General features: G+C 48.4%; 1 protein-coding gene across 9 annotated transcripts in view; it reads left to right on the top strand.

Moving 5' to 3' along the window:
• Nucleotides 1-25,352, top strand: part of LOC115098359 (excitatory amino acid transporter 1-like) — a 142,571-nt gene extending 117,219 nt beyond the window's left edge. For 7 of the 9 annotated variants that reach the window (XM_029614903.1, XM_029614906.1, XM_029614905.1 and 4 more), the window contains 5 exons: nt 4,864-5,189; nt 8,487-8,720; nt 10,820-11,014; nt 15,938-16,072; nt 19,616-25,352. In XM_029614903.1, coding sequence (XP_029470763.1) covers nt 4,864-5,189; nt 8,487-8,720; nt 10,820-11,014; nt 15,938-16,072; nt 19,616-19,814 — 1,089 coding nt within the window. In that variant the 3' untranslated portion in view covers nt 19,815-25,352. Of the gene's footprint in view, nt 1-4,863; nt 5,190-8,486; nt 8,721-10,819; nt 11,015-15,937; nt 16,073-16,221; nt 18,000-19,615 lie in introns of those variants that run through there. The other 2 variants (XR_003858476.1, XM_029614909.1) reach the window with 2 other exon arrangements.
• The last annotated feature ends 420 nt before the right edge of the window (nt 25,353-25,772 follow it).

Here is a 25,772-nt window from a genome sequence, read left to right as displayed (position 1 = left end):
TCCCAAGATGGATGCAGCGGTGTCGGCTGTTACTAAATAGACCACCATCCCGGTTACAGGTGCAACTGCTCTCAAGGATTTGCAGGATAGAAAGCTGGAGCTTCAATTAAAAAGATTTTTGAAGTCTCGGCACTTGGAGTCCGAGCTGCTATGTGTAGCAATTTTTCTTTGAGAGTGGGTCTTCGTTGGCTGCAACAGCTTCAGGCCAATGATTCGCTGTCAGAGGTGGAAGCCCTCCGAGCTGGCCGTCTTGAAGCTGTCATTGCTTATAGTGCGGATGCCTTTTATGATTTACTCTGTACATCTGCTAGAACCATAGTATCGGCTGTCTCCGCCCATCGTCTGTTGTGGCTATGAAACTGGTCATCAGATGTTTCTTCCAAGTCCCGGCTGGGATCTCTTTCAAGGGCAAACTGCTGTTTGGCAAGGAGCTAGAGGATCTAATTCAGTCTCTGGGAGAGAATAAGGTTCATCATTTGCCAGAAGATCGGCCGAAACAGAGGGGTTCCTTTTCCTCTAAATCTCGGTTTCGTGGGGGTTGAAAGTCTAGGGCTTCTCGGGCACCCACTCCCTCTTTTTGACAAAATTCCAATAGGCAACAGTCGTGGTCTCAGTCCTTTCGTGAGCGACGTTTCGGTAGACCGGATATCTCCCAGTCCACACAGGGGGAAAGCTTTCACAATGATGTGATGCCGGTCCATTCCTCGGTTCCAGTAGTCAGAGGCAGATTGTCTCTGTTTTACGAGGAGTGGACCAAAATAACATCGGACCAGTGGGTTCTCTCTGTGATAAGACACAGCTACGCTTTAGATTTTGCATTGCGTCCCAGTTCCAAGTTCCTGGTTTCCCCATGCGGAGAAGCGTCAGGCGGTAGAGGACACGTTACAGCGCTTGTTGAACCTCGGTGCAATCATTCCTGTTCCTCTGTCTCAACAACGAAGGGGCCGTTACTCCATTTACTTTGTGGTTCCAAAAAAAGAAGGAACCTTCTGGCCCATTCCTGATTTAAAGCGGGTCAACAGATGTCTTCGGATCCCCCGCTTCCGTATGGAGACATTGAGGTCAGTCATCGCTGCGGTCCATCAAGGGGAGTTTCTGGCGTCTCTGGATCTGACGGAGGCGTATCTCCACATCGGGATCCGATCCGATCACCAGAGGTTCCTACGATTTTCAATCCTGGGACGACATTACCAGTTTCAAGCTCTGCCTTTCAGCCTAGCGACCACACCCAGGATTCACAAAAATAATGGTTGTGGTGGCAGCGCAATTTCGTCGAGAAGGATTTTTGGTTCATCCGTATTTGGACGATTGGCTGATTGGAGTGAAGTCGGAGATCCTTTGCCAGGAAGCGATCCACCGGGTGCTTCAATTGCTACAAACGCTCGGATGGGTTGTCAATCTGGCCAAGAGTCGTCTAATTCCCTCCCAGTCATTAGATTTTCTGGGAGCCCTGTTTGATACACGATAAGACAGAGTTTTCCTGAAGTCAGAACGCATTCTAAAATTACAAGTTCAGGTGAGAGTATTGTTGTCCAAGCATCCTCCAAAAGTTTGGGATTACTTACAGGTCCTGGGTTCCATGACCTCGACATTGGAACTGGTTCCCTGGGCTTTCGCTCACATATGACCTTTGCAATCAGCGTTGCTTACCCAATGGAACCCAGTGTCCGAACAATTTCACCTTCCCCTTCCACTAACGGAGACTGCTCGATCCAGTTTGGATTGGTGGCTGCTTTCAGACAACTTGACCCGCGGAGTTCTGTTGATGGTTCCGGAGTGGACGGTAGTGACTATGGATGCCAGCCTTTCCAGTTGGGGGGCAGTGTGTCTGAGAAAGTCAGTACAAGGACAATGGTCCCAAGAGGAGTCTCAATGTTCCATCAATCGGTTGGAAACCAGGGTGGTTCGACTGGCCTTACAGACGTTTCTTCTGCTTCTCAAGGGGAAGTTGATCCGCGTACTGTCTGACAGCGCAACCACGGTGGCTTACATCAATCGCCAAGGAGGAACCAAGAGCCAGTCTGTTGCGTTGGAAGCTTGCCAGTTGATCAGTTGGGTGGAATAGCACTTGGTCAGCATAGCGGCTTCTCACATTGCCAGGGTTGACAACGATCACACGGATTTTCTCAGTCGAAATCGTCATCTCGATCCAGGAGAGTGGGAACTTGCCAACAAAGCCTTTCAGCTAATTTGCGACCGGTGGGGCACTCCTTGCATGGATCTCATGGCAACATTCAAGAATTACAAAGCTCCACGTTTCTTTGCTCGCCGCAGAGATACGGCAGCAGAGGGAGTAGATGCTCTGGTGCTTCCTTGGCCGATGAATGTTCTACTTTATGTGTTTCCTCCTTGGCCCCTAATCAGCAAAGTGCTCAGACGGGTAGAACTACATCCAGCAGATGTCATTCTAGTGGCTCCCGAGTGGCCGCGTTGTCTGTGGTTTGCGGATCTGGTCAATCTGACGGTGAAGGCTCCTCTGAGGTTCCTGGATCATCCGAACTTGCTTCATCAAGGGCCCGTTTGTTTCGATCAGGTTGATCGCTTTTGTCTAGTGGCATGGCTTTTGAGAGGCAGCGTCTGAAGGGTAAAGGTTATTCAGACGCTGTGGTGACTATGTTTTTGCAGTCGTGTAAAACTTCCACTTCCTTGTCTTATGTTCGAGAATGGAAAGTTTTTGAGTCTTGGTGCTTAGACTATGATATTGTTCCTACTCGGGCGTCCGTGCTGGATATTTTGTGTTTTCTTCAAGCTGGTTTAGCTAAGGGCTTATCGTATAGCTCCTTGAGGGTGCAGGTAGCTGCTCTTGTTTGTTTACGTGGTATCATTCAGGTCAGGTGTTGGCGGCACATCTGGATGTCTCTCGCTTCCTTCGGGGAGCAAAGCATTTATTCCCTCCATTCAGACATCCTTGTCCATCCTGGAATTTAAATTTAGTCCTCACGGCTTTGTGTGCTGAGCCATTTGAACCTTTGAAATGCGCAACCTTGAAGGATCTTACTTTGAAAGTCCTGTTTCTTGTGGCAATTTCCTCGGCTTGTAGATTATCTGAGTTTCAGGCTTTATCCTGCAGGGAACCCTGCTTAAGAATTTCTGACTCCGGAGTATCCTTGCGGACGGTTCCTTCGTTTTTGCAAAGGTTGTTTCCTCTTTTTATCTCAACCAATCAATAGAGCTTCCATCCTTTTCAGATCTGAACCGGTCGGATCCTTTTGCTAAGAATCTAAAGAAGCTGGATGTTCACAGGGCCTTGATGCATTATCTAGAAGTCACTAATAGTTTTCGTGTCTCGGATCCTCTCTTTGTTCTTTGGAGTGATCCCAAAAGGGGTAATATGGCGTCTAAGATGACGATCGCCCGATGGTTGAAGGAGATTATAAATTCTGCATATTTGTTGCATGGCAAGCCCTTACCCGATGGGTCTTAGGGCACATTCTACACGTTCTTTTGGAGGCCCAGCATGGAGAAAGAAGGGGCTTTGGAGCTAAGGAATGGCGAGAAATATTGTTTGAGAAAGGAATACGTCCCTGTGATGTGCAAGGATGGTCGTAAGAAAAGGAGACAATACATAGCATGACATGGGTGTCCATTTATTTACTTTCTCATTATTGCAGGTCTTCCCAAAAGGCTGTAGCGCAAACTTTGTAAATCCGGTGTATATATAAATGTGTCTTCTCAACCAATCCTGCTTGATTTTGATTATGTTTTTCTTTCTTTTCCCCCTCGCTTTGATGCATGTATGTCTGATTTTATTTTTACATACTGCCACTTCAGTCATCTCTTGAGTGGTGTACAAGAAGTAGGAGGCATGTAAGCATATCAGGAGATATTTAAATGAGACAGAGTGATAGCCGAAGTGTGGGCAAACGTTTGTAGGCTTTATTGCCCTTCATTCAAAGCAACATCACCCCGTGAGCATGCGCAGTGAGTTTCCTCCACCTGCTGTCAGATGAGGTTGGAAAGAAAGCGACAACGTTGCCTGTCTGAACAAATGGATAAGGAGGCCATGTGTACTGTAAGGCAAGTGACGAATGCATAATGTGCCGGAAAAGCGAGGGCACCAGCATGAAAACCTGCTTACTGGGGTTTCGTTCAGCTTTTGCGAGATCCACGGGGCCTCTGATCTGAGCCCTTTGAACATAGGATATGATGAACTGGGTCCGTAAAGCTCAGCGAGTAACTTTCTTTCTGCAAATTATTCAGTGCTCCAACTGTGCCAGAATCCAGCCCGCGGCATGGGTTACTGGGAGTTGCCACCCATGGAATCTGTTATTTCTTATTTTATTTTGAGCCAGTGGTCCAAAATGATGATCCATGAGCACCTTCACCTCCATCCCAAGCAGGGCCAGTTTTTTCAAGGAAACAAAAATATGCAAATTAGCTCAGTTCTTACACTGGATGTACGCAGATATAACTCATGCATGCTCACTGCACATATTCTGAAAGGCAGAGCTGGCTGGAGGCCTTGCACACTGGATTTGTGCAGTGTTCGTATTAGCACAGTGAAATAGAGCAGAGGCATTTTACTTTTGTGTGTTTCCTGCAATATATTTTCCAGCTTAAAGGAAGCCAACCTAAGCAAAAATGAAAAGCAAAACTCCCGTTACCATGTGTTTATAGTGACATCACCAGTAAGCACAATGCCTCTCTCTACAAGTCATCTGCATTGGGTATTAAAATCCTTCCAAGCACCTTCAAACTAGAACATTAAAAATATTTAACTAATGTATTCTCCTGACTTTGTGAGCATATTTTGCCGTTTATTGCAAATATGAAATTCCTAGAAAATATATCCTTTGTGCATGTCTTTGTCTCTCCCAGCTCACCAACATCCAAACTAAACCTTGAGCCTTTTCCCCCTTTCAGTACAAGACACAGTACAGCACGAGGGTCGTCCAGAAACCTGTGGTGCCCACTTCGGCAGCAACAGATGCTCCCTTGCCACTGGAAAACACCAGCAGTATCCTGGAGAATGTGACGCGGGCCCTGGGAAGCCTGCAGGAGATGCTGAGCATGGACGAAGTTGTGCCTGTTCCGGGCTCTGCCAATGGTGTGAATGCTTTGGGACTGGTCATCTTCTCTATATGCTTTGGGCTGGTGATTGGGAGCATGAAGCAGCAGGGCCAGGCACTCAAGGAGTTTTTTGACTGTCTCAACGAAGCGATCATGAGACTGGTGGCCATTATCATCTGGTGAGTGTAACAGTGGCCATCAGGGAGGGTCATTTCCTGGCAGAGAGGAGCTGAGGACTTGAGGTCAAATTTGGGGAAAAATACCAGGTGAATTAGCTACTGGACACCCATAATTGCCTGCATAAACCTTAGCTGCTCCTCAACTGATTCCCAGCTTCTCCTAAGTGACCTGATCAGCAAATATTAAGGCTTCTCTTCAGCCGAACCTTGTCAGCATGATTCTGTGCTCTCTTATCTATAAACACTGGCTCCTTTTTTACCAATTCTCTTCAGCACAAGCCTTGACTCTTCCCTACTGACCCTTCGTCAGCATAGGCCCTGGTTTCTCCCTAGAAAAAGCCTTGACATCGTGCTGTACCTGTTACTGTTCCCCTAGGTATGGCCTGTGTCATAAGGCTTTCAAGATAGCAATACTATGGATGTGCAGCCCCCAAATTTCAGTTTGGTTCATTGTTTTGTTTCTGTCTAGATTGTTAGTTTTGTGGTTCAGTTTCTTTTCCAAACAAAAAAATTAAACGAGAAACACCCCCCCCCCCCCCTCAAGAAAAAACACAGAAACCCACTGAAGCACTAAAAAACAAACAAAAAAAAAGAGTGGACTTCTGGCAACATGTTTGGACTGTCCTGGGCCAGCTCAGTACTGAGTCCTGGTCCCGGTGCTAATGCCTAGGCCCAGCTCAGAGGTCTGTGTCCAGCCCAGAAACCTAGTGCCAGTGCTGGGCCCTGGCCCTGAGGCCTGGTCCTGGTGCTGAGGCCCAGGCCGAGTTCGGAGGCCTTGGGACCAGGCCTTCCAATATCTTCTTTCCATAATCCTCGAAAAATGATGCTATCCACTTCGAGAAGGGTGCTGGAATGATGTCACTGTGGAATCGTCCTCTGGACTGGGTTTTGCAATTTGGATGTACGACTGTACATTTGGATGGCCATACATCCAAAAGGCACTGTCAGCTCTGGGGGAAGGTGCAACAATGATGTTACTGCGGCGCCATCCTCCAAGCGGACAGCATCAATTTTTGAAGATCCTGGAAAGAAGGAGATGTCGACAAGCCTAGACTTTAATGATGGGACCAGGCCTCGGATCTCCAGGCTGCACCTAGGCATAAGCCTAGGCTTCAGTGATGGGATCAGGCCTCAGAGCTGGACCCCGGTGCTAGAACGAGGCCTAGGCACGGGACCAGGCCTCAGGGCCAGGTCTTGGTGTCATGCCAAGGCCTCAGGATTGGGACCAAGCCTCTATGCCAGACCCAATCTGAGCCTAGACCGTGGTGCTGGGCCGGCACCAATGCCTGATCCTGCCAGAGGCAATTAAAAAAAAAATGCAACAAATACATTTTTGGATATTTGCATTGGAGACTATTTTCAGTTTTGTTCCATTTGGAACAAGTCGATTTTGGCTTCATTTTTTGCATTTTATTTGCATTCATTTAAAACAAATGCACATCTCTTAATGATACAGATTTCATCTGTTCCCATATATAATTATCTCTCAGTTCGGTGTCACTGATGGTTTATTCAGCCTTCTGGCTGGTGCCCATCCTTGTACAACTGAGCAGCTTTCTACAGTACGTTCATTGGGCCAATTGTTTTCCTGTGGTGTCAGTAAAACTGATTTGCAATATAATTTATAGCCAACCAACAACAGGATGAGTGAGACGAATGTAATCATATTTACGTGGTTTCCGAGCAATTGAATTCCTTATTCTGTGCTACAGCTCTTGGGGCTCAGCCTAACAATAGAAGATTTCCCTTCTTTGCCCCAGAACCCAAGGGGGTCACGAAATGAAACTCCAGGGGGAACGACTCAGAACCAACGTCAGGAAATATTTCTTCACGGAGAGGGTGTTTGAGGCCTGGAACATCCTTCCAGAGAAAATGGTGAAGAAGAAAACAGTCAAACAATTCAAAGGGGCGTGGGAGAAACATTGTGGATCTCTAAGGGCTGCTAGAGGACGGAAATGAGATAAACATGCAGGGGGGTAACTTGCTGGTAGGGCGGTCACCACCCTTAGCAGAAGGCATGGAGAATGCTACCCCCTTAAGCAAAACGCTTTGATGCTTTTAATGTAACTGCCACACTGCTCCCCCACTTAGACATCAGGGGGAAAATAGGAATTGGATTCAGACGACAACTGAGGGCCCCGACTTCTACGGTTTGGGATACTGTTACACGGACATAAGGGAAAAAGCACAGGACTGCTTCTGTGGCCAAGTCCTAAGAAAGGGCGCATGGGGGTAACTTGCTGGTGCGGCGGTCGCTGCCCTTAACCAATAAGCCTTGTTACTTTTGATGCAACTCCAACATTGCTCGCTGTTTCAGCGGCAGGGGAAAAGGGGAATTGGATTCAGACAACAACCAACGAGGCCCTGACTTTTACGGACTGGGGAACTCATACTCATGGGGTTAACCCACACAGAGCAGCGGTTACTGCCCTTTACAGAAGGCATGAATTACTGCCCTTAACCAATAAGCCTTGTTACGTCTGATGCACCTGCAACATCGCGCTCTGCTTCGAAGGAGGGGGGGTGGAAGGAAGAGGAATTTGGATTCGGAGACAAGCAGCATGAACCATGACCTTTTGATGCACAGACATTAAGGGGAAAAAAACCCCACAGGACTGCTTGTACGGCCAAGCACATCCAGCAGCACTGACTGATAGACAGGGGGGTAACCTGCACGACGCGGCAGATATTACCCCGGGAAGCTTGCTGGGCCATTGGTCCTGTTCTGCCGTCATTTCTATGTTTCTGTACGAGCAAGTGAAGTTCTTGTGCCTCCGAGGTATCTTTACCAAACTAGCTTTCCCTCCCGATCACAGATGCCGATGTGCCCTGCAGATTCTGATATCTGGGAATCCAGCTAGGTTTTCCAGGAGAAGCTCCTGGCTTTCAGATGCAGCTCCAGCAGGCATCCTTTAGCAGATCATTTGTAAAACGACCCAAAGAGGGAGTTGGTGGGGTGAGAGCTGTTTGGAGGGCTGACCTCAGGGAGACCAAGAAAAGAGATGAGAAAAAAAGTTAGTGCGTGCACTCCCCTACCCACTACTCATACCTCAGTCCCCGAAAAAATACACCCGAATCAGCAAAACAAGGGCTGACAAGGGAAGAGTAATGCCATAGGTCAGCTAGCATACTTAGATTTTTTTTTTAAGCCATGCATACAGGTGTGTACTAGTTTTAAACTTAAAAACAAAACTCAGTTAATCGGACTTTTGAAATAATTTTGTTTCACCACTTTGTGGCCTGTTTTTTTGTCTTCTCATTGATTGGATTGCATTTGGCTCTTCACTCCCTTGATAGGTATGCGCCCATTGGGATCATGTTCCTGATCTCGGGTAAGATCCTGGAAATGGAGGATCTGGCGCTGATGGGCGGCCAGCTTGGCATGTACACTCTCACCGTCATTGGAGGACTACTTATCCACGCCTTGGTGGTCCTCCCGAGCCTCTACTTTGTGGTCACGCACAAGAATCCGTGGCTCTTCATCAGCGGACTCATCCAGGCTCTCATCACCGCTCTGGGAACCTCATCGAGGTAAAACACCACCCAGGCCTTCTATTATACTGTTACAGTAAGTCCTCAGGAACTGTTCTACCCATGCAGCTTTTGCCAGATGTTTGTGCAGCTGGGAGTCTAGGATGAGAAATTACATGAAAATTCAATGACACTCACGTGCTTTTCTCCCCGACCCAAAGGCAGCCCACAGGAATGCCTAGTTTAGTAGAGGCTAAGTAGAGCCACATTGTGAAAACTGCAAAGCAGATTTGAAACCCAGGGATCCAGGCGCCTAACTTTCTGGTCAGGAACCTGGATTACTTTCAAAATTTTCTTCCCCATACAGTGATGGATTTAGGATTTTGGTGCCCCCTGGGCACTGTTGGTGCCTTTGCCCCCCTGTCATTCCCTTCTTCCCCCCCAAGGTCGGACACCAGGGGGCAGAAGGTCTAAGGCACAGTCCCCCCTAGTTTCTTGTGGCAGCTCGGGTGGGATCCTGGGGCAAAAATTTAAAAATCCTGTAGCAAATTGGCAAACATTCCCATCCTTTATATTAGACAATGAAACTAAAGTAGTTTTACACTATATTTATTAGTATAATTTATATTATTTTTATTGAAAGGCAAAAAATCTTCAGCTAGCCTGCTGCCTTAGGCACAGGCCTAGTGTGCCTATTGACAAATCTAGGCCTGATCCCATATAGTTTAAGGTAACCAGATGGCTGAGTCTGGTTTTGCTCTATTGGTGTAGTTTCAACGGATGCGCAGCCCCAAAATTTTTGGCTTGGTTTGTTTTTTGTTTCAGGTGGTTTTTTTTTGTTTTTATTTGGTTCATTTAATGTTTTGTTTTTTTTTCAGTTCATTTGCCAAACTTTAAAAAAAACATTAAACAAGAAAAAACCCTCAAAACAAAAAAAAGGTGAACCAATGGGAAAAAAGGCCTTGAGTAGCCCTGGCTGTGCCTTCCTGGACCAAAAAAAAAAAAATGCCTGGGCTGACATCTAGGCCTAGACTTTGGTGCCAGGTCCAACCCGGGCCTGTGCATCGACCCATGCAGTTTTTAGTCCAGAAAGGTCCAACTAGGGCTGCCGAAGGCCTTTTTTTAAAAAATTGGTTCAGGGCCAAACCTCAGTGATGGGGGCCCAGCCCAGGCCTATGCTTCAGTGCCAGGGTTGAAGCCTCGATGCTAGGCCTAGGCCTTGATGCCAGGACCCAGGTGTTGGCGCCAGGCCTAGACCTTGTCATCAATACCTATGTCTTTGGAGCTAGGCCCAGCCTGACACTGGCTCGGGCAATTTTATGGCCGGAAAGGCCCAACCAGGGCTGCTGGAGGCCCTTTTTTTTTTTTTTATGGCACAAATACAAAACTAATGGTTAGAAACAAATACACATACCTGCTAGTTTCTCTCTCCAAGCCGGCCTTTTGACCCCACTGCCAGCTCCCAAATATTCAACTGGAAACTCCATGGACTGTTTCCCTAGAAAAATTAGCCTGCAGGTCCTTCGTACCCGCTGGCCTGCAAGCCCTGTGCAGATTCTAAACATTGCCGCATTAATACTAGAAATATTTATTTTGGGACACTTTACATAATAGTACATACACAGTATGGTCAGGTGGTTGGTTCCTGCAGGACTGTCCTTAATGAAGTAATATTCTCCTTATTACACAAGTCTCTTTAGAGTTTTGTTCTCATTATGGGCAGTAAGGCTAATTTTAGTTTCAGAGAGCAAGAAAGAGGCTAAAGGAGGGACAGAGGAATAGGGAGAGGAAAACGGGCCTGTGGAAGAAGAATGAGGAAGCATTGAACTAGGAAGGGAGATGAAAAGGAGCAGCAGAAGTGGAAAGGGCAGGGAAGGAGCAGGGAAGTGGAAAAGGGGAGAGAGAGGGAGGAAGCAGGGGATGGAAAGAGAAAGGGGGAGGTCAAGCAAAAGGGGCTTGGAAATTGGAAGAAAGAAAGTGGGAGAGCAGGAATGCGGAGAGAGAAGAGAGAGGCTTGTGAAAACGTTTGGTTAGTCGCGCGCGGCTTAGCTGTGCAGGAATGTTCTAGGCCTGACGGGTACCTGTGCGCCTCCTTCTCTTCCTTGAACTGAGAGCTTCCTTTTTATTCTTGTGTCATTTTTGTTCCCCCTTATACTCAGCTCTGCAACTCTTCCCATTACCTTTAAGTGCTTGGAGGAGAACAACGGGGTGGACAAGCGAGTCACCAGGTTCGTGCTTCCCGTGGGAGCCACCATTAACATGGACGGCACGGCACTGTATGAGGCGCTGGCAGCCATCTTCATCGCTCAGGTCAACAACTACGAGCTCAACTTCGGACAAATCATTACAATCAGGTGACTACCCTGGGTCTGTGCTTGCACCCAGGCCTGGATTCATGCCTAGGCTAAACTAGGCTTGGGCCTTAGAGCAAACAGCATTCTTGTCCCTCCACCCTACAGACTACCACCCTGCCCACACCTCCTACTGCACTGTCTCCCTCCGCCGGCGGACCTCTGATTTACAATCACCTCCCCAGCGCGGATGCGGCTCTGAACATTGGGGCTCCAGCCGCACTGTGGCTAGAAGGTAGGTGAGCATGGGGGCCTGAGCCAGCCCATCTAGCACCCTCAGACAGCACAGTGGCCCTAACCCCTTCCAGGCTTCTGCAGAGGAGCCGGGGCCTCTGCGTGGGATGGGTTGGACTCAGTTTGCTTCTGGTCGCGGTGCAGCTGGAGCCTCGGGTGCTTTCAGCAGCAGTGGGGAGGCGATTAGAGGACAGAGGTCCTACCGGGAAGGCGGAGCGTGAAGACTGGAATGGGAGGTAACGTTTGAGGAGGGTGCAGAGAATGGAACTGGAGGTACGTGGGGTGGTGGAGGTTGGGGAGTGAATGGAATTGGAGGTAAGTGAAGGAAGGAGGGAGACTGGAAGTGGAGGTCTGTCGGGGTGTGGGATTTAGGAATGGTTATAAGGGAAGGAGGTTCAGGGGGAGGGTTTGGCATGGTACTGACAGGGCCTGAGGACATCAAAAGCCAAAATCCATCCCTTCATATATCTGGGAATGTGTTTGTCAGACTTGCTTATTCTTCTGTGTTTGTAGCTCCTGTTTCAATCACAAAATTGCCTAGGGCTAGGCAGTGACTCCTTCCTCCCCAGCTGCCGCTGCTATATTGGACTGGTTTGTTGCTAGTCTTCCAGTTTTACCGTTAAAGAGTGCTTTCATGCTGCCGGGTTTCTAGTGCATGCTCCTCATGCTACTGAGCCAGTAGTCTGAGGTTTTCATGACATTGGTGGGTATAATGACAGAGAGGGGCGTTACGGAAGTCTATGAAAGTGAATGATACGGAGAAGAAGTATTCAGGAAGGGAAGTATGTGAAGGGAAATGATGCTGCCGTCTTCAGGTACTTGTGTGGCCTGTGCATCTTAGGGTGGCCACCTCACCCAGGTCAGTCTGAACAGGCTGGCATACATGGAGTTGTAGTTCTGATCTGTCCATGTTAGCTTGCATGCAATGGGGTTAAAATCAGGACCAGATCAGCTTGTTTTGGGTTGACATGGGCGGATGGCAGCCTTAGTGCATGTGTGATGATTGATGATGCATGTGTAGGGAGTTGTTATCTGGTTCCTTATCGTAAGGAATAGGTTAAGAAAGATCTGGCTGTATCCTAATGTATGCACAGAATTTTCATTCTGATTTTTTTGGGAAATCAATGGGGATAATCTGAACTATATGGAATAGACTTAGTTTTTGGGTACTTGCCAGGTTCTTATGGCCTGGATTGGCCACTGTTGGAAACAGGATGCTGGGCTTGATGGACCCTTGGTCTGACCCAGTATGGCATGTTTTGATGTTCTTATAACTCATTCAGTAGGGTAAACTACAAGTCCAGGCATGCAATAGGGTAAAACCAGGACTGACTTGGTCCGTTTCTTATGACATGGAACCTGGTGCTAACCCGACATGCGTATGTCTCTAGATATGTCATTGGGGTGTGGAAGAGAACCAAAAACCCATCAGTTTTCCCTCTACCCCCAGCCATTAAAAGTTCCTTTTTTTCCAGTGCGTATTAGTTGGAGATTGCACAGTTGTGCTCCCTGCTCATTTAATGATCTTAGAGATTTGTGAGCGGAACAAACTGTCCCAAATAACCGGGTTGCTAGGACCCTAGCAAGACATGCACTTGTCGTTAAATAGAACTGAAGACTCTCACAGCACCAGGACGGAAACAAAAAATATACGAGTATGGGGCAGCCAAAAATGGGCATTTTATTTTATTTTATTTTTTTTACCCCAAAACCTTAAGTTTCACTCCACTGAGTCTCTAGATGCTGGAATCCCACACATTTGCCATTACACATAAAGCAGGATAAGATGAAGCAGCATGGCAGGAGACTGAAGGGTCTTTCAAAGGAGCCCCCCTAGTGCTGATGAGAAGCCGTACTGACTGTAAGTGCCAGGAACTGTGGTGTAAAAATAATTATTGAGCCTTGGAAACTGGGAATCTTCTGTAAGTGAAAACCGTCCTTCAGATTCATACAGATGCCAGAAAGCATCATTAAAATGTCTTGGATTTGATAAAATTGCAAGGCAGACTATAATATGGTTAATTGCAACCACAAAGTGCTGAGGGGCAGGGCAGGACAATTTTCAGAAGCTGTTTACCCGGGTACAGCTGCCGCTCCTTAACACCGCTTGCCGTATGCACCCTTTCACGAGCGTTTGGAGTAGGCGTTCCCAGGGGCGGGTTTAGGTCAGGGGATGGAAATAACCTACTGAGATGGTGTGCGTTATTTCCAATGGAAAGCATACGTACCCTCAGAAAAAGCAGGTGCAATGATCTGCACCCCCCCGAGCATTTCTCAAAGGGAACGTATGGCTTAACGACCTCGTCAAGGTATCTTCTGGAGTGTACAAATAACGAAAGCATTTGAAATGAGGATGATCAAACTCTTTGAAACAAAACACGAAAGCAGACGATAAGGACATCAGCTTTGTCCCCCATTGTCAGCTGTAGGCCCTTTCAGCCGCAGAGTTTCACTGTTTGATCGCCTCTGTCAGACTCTCCCCTCCGAGCTGCGATGGCATCTGAAGGCAGCCTACGACCTAGATGACTCGATACTATAGACACCCAGTGTAACTGACCAGAGTCATCCCCGCTTTACTGTCCTGAGGAAGAGACGATAACGCTGGAAAGCAAGTCGCATGTGTATTACGTCAGTCCAGTAAAAAAGGTCTCACACCCACAGCTTGCCTGTTGGCCCTTGATTCTACGTAGCCAAGTGGTCTAACGGGGCAGCCACAATTCTTTGCTCAAGATGGAAGATAATGCCAAAATGCAGAACTACTGCAAACCTTAGGAGCTAAAGGAGGGCATCTATTCTAAGCCATAAGTACCAGTGGGAATCAGTGTTACGAGAGAGGGTGATTGCAGCGTCCACCGTGGTGGAAGGGCATTTACTGCATCAGCTGTGCAAACACAGCAGTACTCACTGTGCTGTACTGCCCATATCACTTCCAGAGCTGCCAAATGACCCAGTTTAAAGGAGGGAGATTTTAGGCAGGACTTGGATTTCTGATAGCCACATCCTGGGTGCATTGTGGTAACTGCAGCGTTCAGCTGAAATGGTAGACTACAAGTGCCACAATGCATTGTGATATAAGTTCAAACATAAGGACTGGCCAAAAGTCTCCTTCCTTGAAATGCATCACTTGCCCCTCTGGAACACATCACTACAGCTAGATACCCACCATGAGTATGCCTGCGATAGATCTGCATGCACTGCCTCCGTTATGCAAATCTATCTCATGCATATTCATTGTGGACATCCAGAAAACCAGACCTGTCTGTGCCTCTTGAGGAGCGGAGTTGGCCACTCCTGCCATAGCCTTAACACCGGCACTGGAAACTTTTTAGTCCACCTCAGATCAGAAGTAAAGTTTCCAGCATTAAGACAACAGGAGTTAAGCCAGCGCAGGTCTCTGCATAGGGGGTAATAGCTAATGTCTTTGTTTGCATGGGGTTTCCAGGTGAGGGTGCAAAGCAGTGCATACAGTTGTACGCCCGCACATTTTTTGCTTGCAAAACTCCTCGGTGCATTGGGTAGAACTCTGCACGCTACTGAGAGCCACCTTTATTATCTCATCACATCGAGCCCTCAGGGTTGGGCGTTCCAGAATAAAATGTTTACTGTGGTTCCAAGCAGCCAGTCAGGCCCTGGCAGGGGAGAAGGGAGGGACGTGTGAGAGGAGCCGGTGAGAGAGGGGATAAGGTGGGGCCGTGATGGAGAGAGCCAGGAATCGCAGGGGAGGGGGAGAAAGGGATGAAAGAAATGAACGGGAATGGGGAAGCGATAAGCGAGGGATTCATGGGAAGGGGGGGGGGGAATCAGAGTAAGTGAGAGGTGTGGAGGGGGGGGGGAACCGGGATGAGGGAGGGGTTTGTTGGGAGGGGAGAAACGAACTGGAGTGAGGGGATGGAAGGGGGGGGGAAAGGGAGTGGATCAGGCTATGATTGGAGGGAGGCTCAATCCCATCCCCCCTCCTTCTCGTCACTCCCTTTCTTCCCATTCCCCCTTCCTCCTTCTCCCCATTCCCGATCCCTTTTCCCCTCTCATTCCCTGAATCCCCATCCTGTTCTCCCTCGTCCCTTATCTTCCCCTCCTGCCTAAGATGTTTTCTTTATTCCTCTCCTCCGAGATCTCTCTTTTTCCCCATTCCCAGATCACTTTCCTTCTAAGATCCCTTTTCCTCCAACAATGAACCAAATACATTAACTGCACAGGGAAGTGTCAGAAAATGACTTTATTTGTATAAAGTAAAAAAAAAAAAAATATATATATATATATGTTATTTAAATTGCAAATATATGTAAACGTATGCACATTTGCTGCATAATTGCTGCAGAATCTTGAAAAAATCTGCTGCCTCGTGCCTCAGGGGCATCCAGTTGCAGACGAACTCTGGGGGAGGTGCTGTAGTGAACGGTCTTGTCCCTCCGCAGCTGTATACACCCAGGGCTGGGGACTCGGGACACCTGGTGGAGAACCCCCGCGAGGTCTCATACGTGTCGGTAACTTCACGTGCACCAGCAGCAGAGAGACTGCATGCGAGGCCGTGTCAGCCCCCGTGGCATTCAGCACCTGACCTCCCTGTGCTTTAACCTTTCTTTACTGCCGGCCTGAGCTCTTCAGGGCTGGGATGTTTCAGCCGTTGTGCCTTGTCGCCCCCCACCCTGCGGCGCTGCCCGAGTAAGGCCCTGTTTGCTCTCTCTCTCGCAGCATCACGGCCACGGCAGCCAGCATCGGCGCGGCGGGGATCCCGCAGGCGGGCCTGGTGACCATGGTGATCGTGCTGACATCGGTGGGCCTGCCGACGGAGGACATCACGCTTATCATCGCCGTGGATTGGTTCCTGTAAGTCCAGTCCCCCTGGGAGTGGGGGGTAACTTGCAGTGGGAGGATGAGGGGGCACGGGCTCCAGGTCCTGCCTCGGCTCCCCTCTCGCTGTGGGCCTCCGAGTGACTTGTTGCTTTTTCCCTCATTGAAAAATCTTTACTGCACAGGTGAACAAAGTATGCAGGGAGTGTTCACCGGGGCAAAGCATCCTGAACTCTTCGTCACTGCAGAACACCAGCTTCCAGGCAATTAAAACAAAATCAACCATTTTTCCTTTACTTTCCCTTTACCCCTGCCTCATCCCTTCCACCCTTTACTCCAGGTGGCTCAGACTTCCTTCACCAGCCCAATGGCTGGGGGGGTCTGTTCCCCAAGGTGCATCCTCAGTGCCACTCATTGGCCAGCGGCCATCCCCTCCTTTCCCTCCTGCCGGGCTTTTGCGTTTTTATGATATCTGTGAGGAAAGTTTGTACTGCTGCTGCTGCCTGTGTGTACCTGTTCTGTGGTGGGGTAGTGTGTGATGGGGGAAGCTTGCACTGCTGCTGTCCATACTGCATGTGTTGTGTGTGTGTGTGTGTGTGTGTGTGTGTGTGTGTGTGTGAGAAGCTTGTGCTGCAGCTGCCTGTGCTGTACCTGTTCTACAGCAGGGCAGTGTCTGAGTGTGTGAGGGAAGCTTGCACTGTGCTGTCTGGGCTGTACATGTTTTACAGTGGGGATAGTGTATGTGTGTGTATGTATGTGTGCACATATGTAAGGGAACCTTGCACGGCTGTTGTCCATAGTGTATGTGTTCTGTGCTGGCATAGAGTGTGTGTGTGTGTGTGTGTGTGTGTGTGTGAGAAGCTTGTACTGCTGCTGCCTGTGTGTACCTGTTCTGTGGTGGGGTAGTGTGTGATGGGGGAAGCTTGCACTGCTGCTGTCCATACTGCATGTGTTGTGTGTGTGTGTGTGTGTGTGTGTGTGTGTGTGTGAGAAGCTTGTACTGCAGCTGCCTATGCTGTATCAGTTCTATTGCGGGTCAGTGTCTGTGTGTGTGAGGGAAGCTTGCACTGTGCTGTCTGGGCTGTACATGTTTTACAGTGGGGATAGTGTATGTGTGTGTGTATGTATGCACATATGTAAGGGAACCTTGCACGGCTGTTGTCCATAGTGTATGTGTTCTGTGCTGGCATAGAGTGTGTGTGTGTGTGTGTGTGTGTGTGAGAAGCTTGTACTGCAGCTGCCTATGCTGTATCAGTTCTATTGCGGGTCAGTGTCTGTGTGTGTGAGGGAAGCTTGCACTGTGCTGCCTGTGCTGTACATGTTTTACAGTGGGATAGTGCATGTGTGCACATATGTAAGGGAACCTTGCACTGCTGTTGTCCATATTGCATGTGTTCTGTGGTGGCGTAGAGTGTGCGTGTGTGTGAGAAACTTGTACTGCAGCTGCCTATGCTGTACCAGTTTTATAGCGAGACAGTGTCTGTGTGTGTGAGGGAAGCTTGCACTGTGCTGTACATGTTTTACAGTGGGATAGTGTATGTGTGCGCATATGTAAGGGAACCTTGCACTGCTGCTGTCCATACTGCATGTGTTCTGTGGTGGCGTAGAGTGTGTGTGTGTGTGTGTGTGTAAGAAGCTTGTACTGCAGCTGCCTGTGCTGTACCTGTTCTATAGCAGGGCAGTGTCTGAGTGTGTGAGGGAAGCTTGCACTGTGCTGTCTGGGCTGTACATGTTTTACAGTGGGATAGTGTATGTGTGTGTATGTGTGTGTATGTATGTGTGCGCATATATAAGGGAAGCTTGCACTGCTGTTGTCCGTACTGCATGTGTTCTGTGGTGGCGTAGAGTGTGTGTGTGAGAAGCTTGTACTGCAGCTGCCTGTGCTGTACCTGTTCTATAGCAGGGCAGTGTCTGTGTGTGTGAGAAGCTTGTACTGCAGCTGCCTGTGCTGTATCTGTTTTCTGGTGGGATAGTGTGTGTGTGCGCGCACATGTAAGGGAAGCTTGCACCACTGCTGCCTGTGCTGAACCTGTTCTGTGGTGTGTGTGTGTGTGTGTTGCACTGTGCTGCCTGTGCTGTACCTGTTCTGTGGTGTGTGTGTGTGTGTGTGTGTGCGTGTTGCACTGTGCTGCCTGTGCTGTATCTGTTCTGTGGTGGAGTAGCGTGTGTGAATCTTTGCATTGCTGCTGCCTGTGCTGTACTTGTTCTGTAGTGAGGCAGTGTGTGTCTGTGTGTGAGGGAAGCTTGCACTGTGCTGCCTGTGCTGTACCTGTTCTGTGGTGTGTGTGTGTGTGTGTGTGTGCGTGTTGCACTGTGCTGCCTGTGCTGTACCTGTTCTGTGGTGTGTGTGTGTGTGCGTGTTGCACTGTGCTGCCTGTGCTGTATCTGTTCTGTGGTGGAGTAGCGTGTGTGAATCTTTGCATTGCTGCTGCCTGTGCTGTACTTGTTCTGTAGTGAGGCAGTGTGTGTCTGTGTGTGAGGGAAGCTTGCACTGTGCTGCCTGTGCTGTACCTGTTCTGTGGTGTGTGTGTGCGTGTTGCACTGCAGCTGCCTGTGCTGTACCTGTTCTGTGGTGGAGTAGCGTGTGTGAATCTTGCACTGTGCTGCCTGTGCTGTACCTGTTTTACGGTGGGGTAGTGTGCCCGAGTGTGAGGGAAGCTTGCACTGATGCTGTCCTTCCTCTGCCTGCTCTAAATCAAAATGCTGTATCCATTTCCTCGAAGCTTTTGAATCTTCTGCTCCCTGCTGCATTTTCATTTATCCCCCCAGATAGATCGCTTCTCTGATCCCTTTCATGTTCAGGCAGCGAGTCCTGAAGTCAAAGACATGACGAGACAAGGACGCCCGAAGGCTCTGATGCATCCTAGGGTCAGTCAAAGCAACTGAGAGCTGAAAAGGCCGTAGTTAATCCAAGGCTAAAAAAAAAAGACAGTGTGATCTTAAAGCAACCCGTGGGTCATTTTAGACTCGGGACAGTAGCCCACACCGCTGTCTGAGCATGAAAGCACGTGCACATCTTGTACCTTGCAACGCGCGTGAGCTCGGGGGCTGAAATCCTTCACTGTGTGTCCCTGCTGATTATTCTCGCTAAGCCCCCTGTTCTTTGCTGTCTGTACCGATGTTCGCAATGCCCGGTAGTGTTACCATTCATACTTCCTTGGCTGATGTTGCTCTCTCTGCCCTGTGCTATTAATACTTCCCTTATTCTAATGCTGATGCTACTTGAGCTATATTATTGCTATCAGTCTTCCCCCTGGCTTGTTTATTACTCCTACTCCTGTTCCACCAGTATTAATGGTCTCCTTGCACTGTAGTGTATTGTTAAGTATTAGTATTTTCTCTGCCCTCTGGTATGCCTATTCCAATTTATGAATTCTTAGGCTTTAGTTATCGCGAGATTACTTAATGCAGAGGTAGGGCAGATGCTGTGTGCAGCTTACATAACTCATAGGGGGTTCTGCTATTACTTACTGCCCACGCCTTGCCCTTCCCTCCCTGCTAATAATCACTGCAGACTGTTGCTAGATTCACCCCCCCCCTCCTCTCTTAAAAGGTTCACAGTTTTCGTCTGTTTCTCAGGGACCGTCTGCGAACGGCGACCAACGTGCTGGGAGACTCCCTGGGAGCCGGCATCGTGGAGCACCTGTCCCGGCACGAGCTGCGCACCTCCGACGCCGAGACGGACAGCTCCGTGACCGAGGAGAACGAGAAGCCGTACCAGCTCATCTGCCAAGACGGGGAGCCCCGGAAACACCGCCGCAGCGAGACGGCCATGTGAAACGGCAGAGGGGGGGACGAAAGCTGCACCAACCCCCGGCAGTACAAAGAAAAAACCCTAAACTCCAGACTGAGGAGAGACGTGCACCCTCCCCCCTCCCCGGCCAGGAAACACATTCCCACAATGTACAGCCCGCACCCTCCCTCACCCCACGTCCATCGAAAGCTCTCCAGCATTATGGCTAATTTAATTTATCCAGCTCATCGTCCAATACAGTAAAATATTCTCAGCCAGATCCCCTGGCACAGTGAGTTTACAGTGAGAGCCTCCGCACAACATTTTGTACAGCAATTGCAGAATGAACTCAGGACTTGGGCCTTGGAGAAAACCAGGAGGAGCCGTGTGGCTCCCGAAGGGCCGAGGTTCAGTACCCGTGGGCACTTTCATACAGCTGAATACTTGAATCCTCCCGGAGGACAAGAACAGTGGTGATGATTTTTTTTTTTCTAACTGACTTCCCTCCTCTTCCTGCAGGTCAAATTGCGAATATAAAATGTATTCTGACTCTGTTGATCCTTCAGCTACCCCCACCGCTTCCCCTACCAAGACTTGCTGCTAGTCAATCACGGGGAGTTCGGCCTGAGCCATTTTGTATTTTTTAAGAGAGATTAAGAACGAATGAGAGCCTTTGGGTTAATTTCATCCCCGCTCTCGTCTGACTTGACTTTAATTGAATCCCAATGTGGGGGGCACCTTCCACTCTGTTCCCCGTTCTTCAGGGTTTGACTTCTACGGTTTCAGAGCTGAAAGAAGAGCAGAGGTCCCACCCATCTTCTGATTTCCTAACCATCCTGTCCACGTGGCGATCCAGGGAAAGGTGAAATAAACCCTGTACATCTGGATCCAACTCTGCAGCAGTGAAACAATCCTTTCCTGAGCCCAGCTCAAAATCCCTGAATTAACTCTGTTTTTTGTAAAGTGTAACTGTATCATCATATCCCAAACAAAATCATTTTTCTCTAAAATCTTGTGCAATTCACTTTTAGATTAATTTAGTGCCTGGTTCTTCAAGGTCTACATTTTTTTTCCCTTATAGATACAGAATGTGACAGAAGTCTTAGGGGCTGATTTTCAGCAGAAGTTAGCCGGCTAGGTAAGAAGTTAGCCAGCTCAGTAAGAAGTTAGCCAGCTAGGTAAGAAGTTAGCCAGCTAGATCCCCCCGTGGAGCTGAAAATTTCACAAGGGGGTTAGATGTAGCCTCTCAAAAAACGGGCAGTTGCAGAGGAGCTGGCTAAGCCCGAGTGCACATATTGCAGGCCTATATTCTAGCTGGCTCACTCTTAGCCGGCTCGATTTACGATAATATTCAACTACAGACTTCGCTAACTAGTCAGGCATTCATTGCCCTTTTGAAAATTGACCCCTCACTCAGTCAGGCTGTTTAGTGCTTTATCCATAAATGTTCCATCATTTCATCACCTTTTTTGAGAAGAAAACTATTTCTTTGAAGGTGATGAAATCTATTATCCTTTAATCTTAGAAGATCCCATATTATTTTCTTGTAGCTGCTTCAGGTCCCTATAGGGATCATTGATATCCCTGTTTAATTAAGCAGGCCTCTTCTTAAGCATCTTTTTCCTAACGTCGGTTACCTCACGTTGGACAGTCTCACTGATCTATGTATAAGTCATCCCCTTGGTTCTCTGTTTGCTAAGTGTCCTTTCACGATTATTGGGCTTAGCTTGTTGAACTGGGGCACGTCTGGTTCCACACTGGATCTAGCTAAGGTCGCAGCGCCGTACGATCACTGTCAAATGCCTCCTCTGACTATCTGACTTGCACCAGGAAAGATACAGCAAGAAGCAAAACGCACGGTTCCTGTTGTAAACCCAAGTCAACTCTTATTTGGAAACTCGAACTGGTGCCAGAGAAACACTGAGCCAGCCCTTACCAAATGCCGGAACCGTATCTCAGCAGATTTCACTGGAAATCTAAACGGACTATATTTAATATTCAGTCCAGCTGGCATTAAAGTAAACGTTGGCTTACTTAAAAAATGACAACTGATTTGAACCTTGCAAATCCAAGCTGGCCATGCATGCTTTGATTTCAGTTTGAACAGGTTACAGCTAACTTAGAAATCCAAACCGAAATCTGGAAGTGGGTCAAGACAATCTGAGCCAGAACACAGGGATCAAGAGCTGAGTTGAGCTCATTTGAGTCAAAATGCAGGCACAGTAAGTCCACCTGAGCAGAAACTCGGCAAGATGAGCCCATCCATGCCAACACTCAGGTACAACAAGGCCCATCCAATCCAAATTTCAGCAAGATAAGCTCATCTAACCCAACACTCGGGCAGGACACAAACTCATCCAACACTTGGGAACAACAGTGCACATCCAAGTCAGCAGTCTGAGCCCATTAAAGCCAGAATACAGCAGGACATGCCTGTCCAAGCTAAGGCGCATCTGAGCCAAAACTCAGCATCTGAGGCAAAACATGAGCACACAAGCCCATCCAGTCCAAAACTCGTCAGGTCAAACCCATCTGAGCCAAAATGGGATACGAGCTACAGTCTGCTTGCTTATCCTTAAACTGGAGGTGTCTGCTCTGTGAATGTGGCAGTAATGCAGATAAAGTAGTGGCTTGTACTTCTGTGCCTCACAGTGGTGTAATTCACTCAGAGGCAGTTCACACTTCTGTCATGTCTGCTTAGTGCACAGGCTAATATCACATTTTTACACGCTCTATTACTGCATGGAAAGCGGGGAATAGAAAGTGCAAGCTGTATTATGTCTGCAGTGGATGTCCTTAGACCATTAACCGACGTGGTTAGGGGGTCACTCTCCTGGTTGTCTGAGGTTCACCAGCTCTAGAAGCAATGCCATTCCTCTGAACTGTAATTGTCTAAAAAGCGATTTGAACCATAAACTTGGCCGGATATGAGCTGAGCCGGCAGCAACCCTTTGCACCAAAGGAATACACTATTGCTCAGCAGCTGCTCTGCTCATCACACGGGGGCGCTGCCTGCTTTTTTTGGTCGCTGGTTTCCCCTGTCTGTGTGTTATGCCCAGTAAATGTGCAAGGATCATAACAAGACTGAGGGCCTGAGTCCTGAAGGCTGTTCTCCCTTTCTGAGTCAAGAGGAAAAGACCGTTGCTGATCAGGCCCCGGGTGCACATGCGTGGTGCCATCTGCCAAGCCCATGGCCTCTGCAGCGCCCTCCCCCTCAGGACGGGGGTCACTCGGGGCCTTCTGAGCTCCGGTCTCCGCAGGCCCGGTGCGGTAAAGGGGGAACGGATGTAGGCATCAGCTCCGTGGGTGTCTGAGCAGCCCAAAATATCAGCTCTGCCTCCCTGCTTACCTCTTCATTCCCTTTCCTGGCAGCTGCCAGGGGGCGTGTGGGACCACGGGAGGCAGGTCTGACACAGAGGCTGCTCAGGCCCCCCCCCCCCCGGCAGGGTTGCTGCCTGCGGATGCAGAAACGATCCTGGTCCCACAAAATCAAACAGGAGAAAACGTGTCCTCAGAGAGCCTTGGGTGAAGGATGCTTTGTGAACTCGCAGAGAGGGGACGTTTTGCAACCCCCACCAAACGGGAAGTGATGGTGAAAAGTACGCCTTTTGCAACATTTTCACTTACACATGGATTTGTCATTTTCCCCCCATAAAAGTCGTCCCTCTGTGTTCGAGATTTCCCGGCACTGCTGGGCACCGTCTTTGCCAAGTACGAATAAATCTGTTGAGACTGAAACGGGTGCCGTTCGTGTTACACACCGCTGTAGGAAAGGCCTGTGGATCAAGGAGAAAGGTTTCCTAATATCTTTGTTGAAATAACTGCTCGCTTGTTAACTGGTAATAATAACCACAAGCTGCGTAACATCTTAAGGGTGGCAACCGAATTGTAGACATATAATTGCTTCTGAGCGCAAGCCATTGCTTTAGGCAGGAGTGCTTGCAGGGGGGAGGGTCATTTTTCCAACCCCCCCCCCATAGTGCTTGCAGGCCCTAGGATTCAGAAAGCCGCACGAGCTTATAAAAACCAGGTCACGTATCAAAAAAAAGAAAAAGTGCCCTGGGGACTTCGAAGGAGTCATCTCTACGCCCAGTCCTTTTCTGGTGGTCCGAGAATACTCCAGCGCCTGCCGTGCCGGCTCTGGGTTATCGCTGTACTGAAAATGCATTTTCTAATTAACTCTCTGACCTTCAGAAATCATGAGATTATTTTTCATGGCTATTACCGTAAGTTGTTGTAGCAGAAACACGGATACCTGCCTGAGCTTTTTCTCAGCTGTTTTTGTGGGTGGGTTTATTTTTTTTTGTTTGTTTGTTTTAAATGTGTCAGAAACCCTATGAGGTCTGTATTTAAAAGATTAGTCTGGGTACCTTCAGCAGGTACTTGGACATGTCTTCGGTTTTAAAAATCCCTGTTCTTCCCCTGCACCCCGTTTTAAGTCGTATCTGGGTACCTCTTTAACCGGATACACATGAGGTGGTGATGGGGGGGACGTTCCAGTTTGTGGGGCTTTAAGTGTAACTGGATAAGCACCGGTGTTCGGCGGCGTCCAGGCACAGTTACCCGGGTAAGTCTGCTCATGTCGGAGGGAGGTCTTAAGGTTATCTGGACGGCCTTATCTGGGTTTATTCAGCGTTAATACGTAACCCGATGCGGTCCGCTGAGTATCAGAGGAAAGCAACCTGGGTAACTTTCCCGCGCCCCCGCCTTACGCAACCGGACCTCTATCAGCTCAGTTTGCAACGGGACCAGGGGCCTAGATTTGGGGACAGGCCCCTTTGAAAACCGACCAGTGCCGAGGACCTAAACGTAGGCGTGTAGTTTCACTGTAAATATACACAGCTGAAAATCGAATGACTACAGGGAAGGATTTAGGATGTGTAAAAAAAAAAAAGGTTAGGAAGGAAGCACTGATTTTCAGCACTAACCACCTAACTAAGTGTAGGCAAAGGAATTGCCATCCTAAATTTAGCCCCCCTTACATTTAGGCACAGTTTTATTCAAAACCTCAGAGCTCAGTATTCAAAGGGGTTGGGTTAAGTTCATGACTTTAGCCAGAAAACCCCCTGAATTTTAAATCTCCCGCCCTTCAAACAGATACATAGGCTTTAGCTGGGTAAGTCAGGGGCATTCCTTGGCGGGGGGCTTAGGTTTATCTTGGTAGTGCCGAAATTGAACACTACCCGGCTGAACTTGGTAAAAACGCCGCCCTAACCGGAGCTGGATACAGTTACCTGTCAAATCTAACCGAGTATATTCTGTGGTAGACGTACCCTGACCAGTCCCACTGCCTATTCCAGTTCAAGTTGACTTCCTGCTTCCCACACCCCTGAATGTGCACCTCATTTTGGCTGAAAATAAAGTACCTAACTTAGGGAATTTACTTATGTGCCTACATTTAGGCACTCGGCTTTTTTGAATATAGGCCTCTGTTTATAGGTTGTTATAATTATTATGGTGATGGTGATTGCTGTTAGGTGCATGAAATACGGAATAAATGTGTTGATGTTTTCTATTTCTGGAAAAGGCCTGTAAGTTTGCTGATTGTGTACAACATTTTATTAAAAGGCAAATGAGTCCAAATTGCTGGTGCCTTCTTGTGTGTTGACTGTGAGGGCTCTGATGTGCTTCTTAACCAAGACCCACTAAAAAAAAAAAATATATCAGATTGGGCTCAGCCTTTGCAGTGGACGGACAGCACGAGAGCTGATTTCAGCATCAGAAAAGCATAAGAATTACCATGCCGGGTCCTACCAAGGTCCATCAAATCCAACATCCTGCCTCCAACAGTGGCCAATCCAGGTTACAAGTACCTGACAGATCCCATAAAGTAGATCTCTTACTCATTCCCTGTGATAGCAATAGCTTTTTTTAGTCTTGCCTGGCTAATAATCGGGCCAATACAGTACAGTGTGCTCCGACGGAGCCCACTGTTAACTGCCATTGGATGCGCGTTTTCCCTTACCCCATATTCAGTGAGGGGCCGAAAACGCGCGTCCAACC

Source organism: Rhinatrema bivittatum, chromosome 8 (genome assembly GCF_901001135.1).
Source record: "Rhinatrema bivittatum chromosome 8, aRhiBiv1.1, whole genome shotgun sequence".
Taxonomy (NCBI): domain Eukaryota; kingdom Metazoa; phylum Chordata; class Amphibia; order Gymnophiona; family Rhinatrematidae; genus Rhinatrema; species Rhinatrema bivittatum.
Note: the sequence above shows the minus strand (reverse complement) of the source record. Positions and strands in the feature narration are given on the sequence as shown.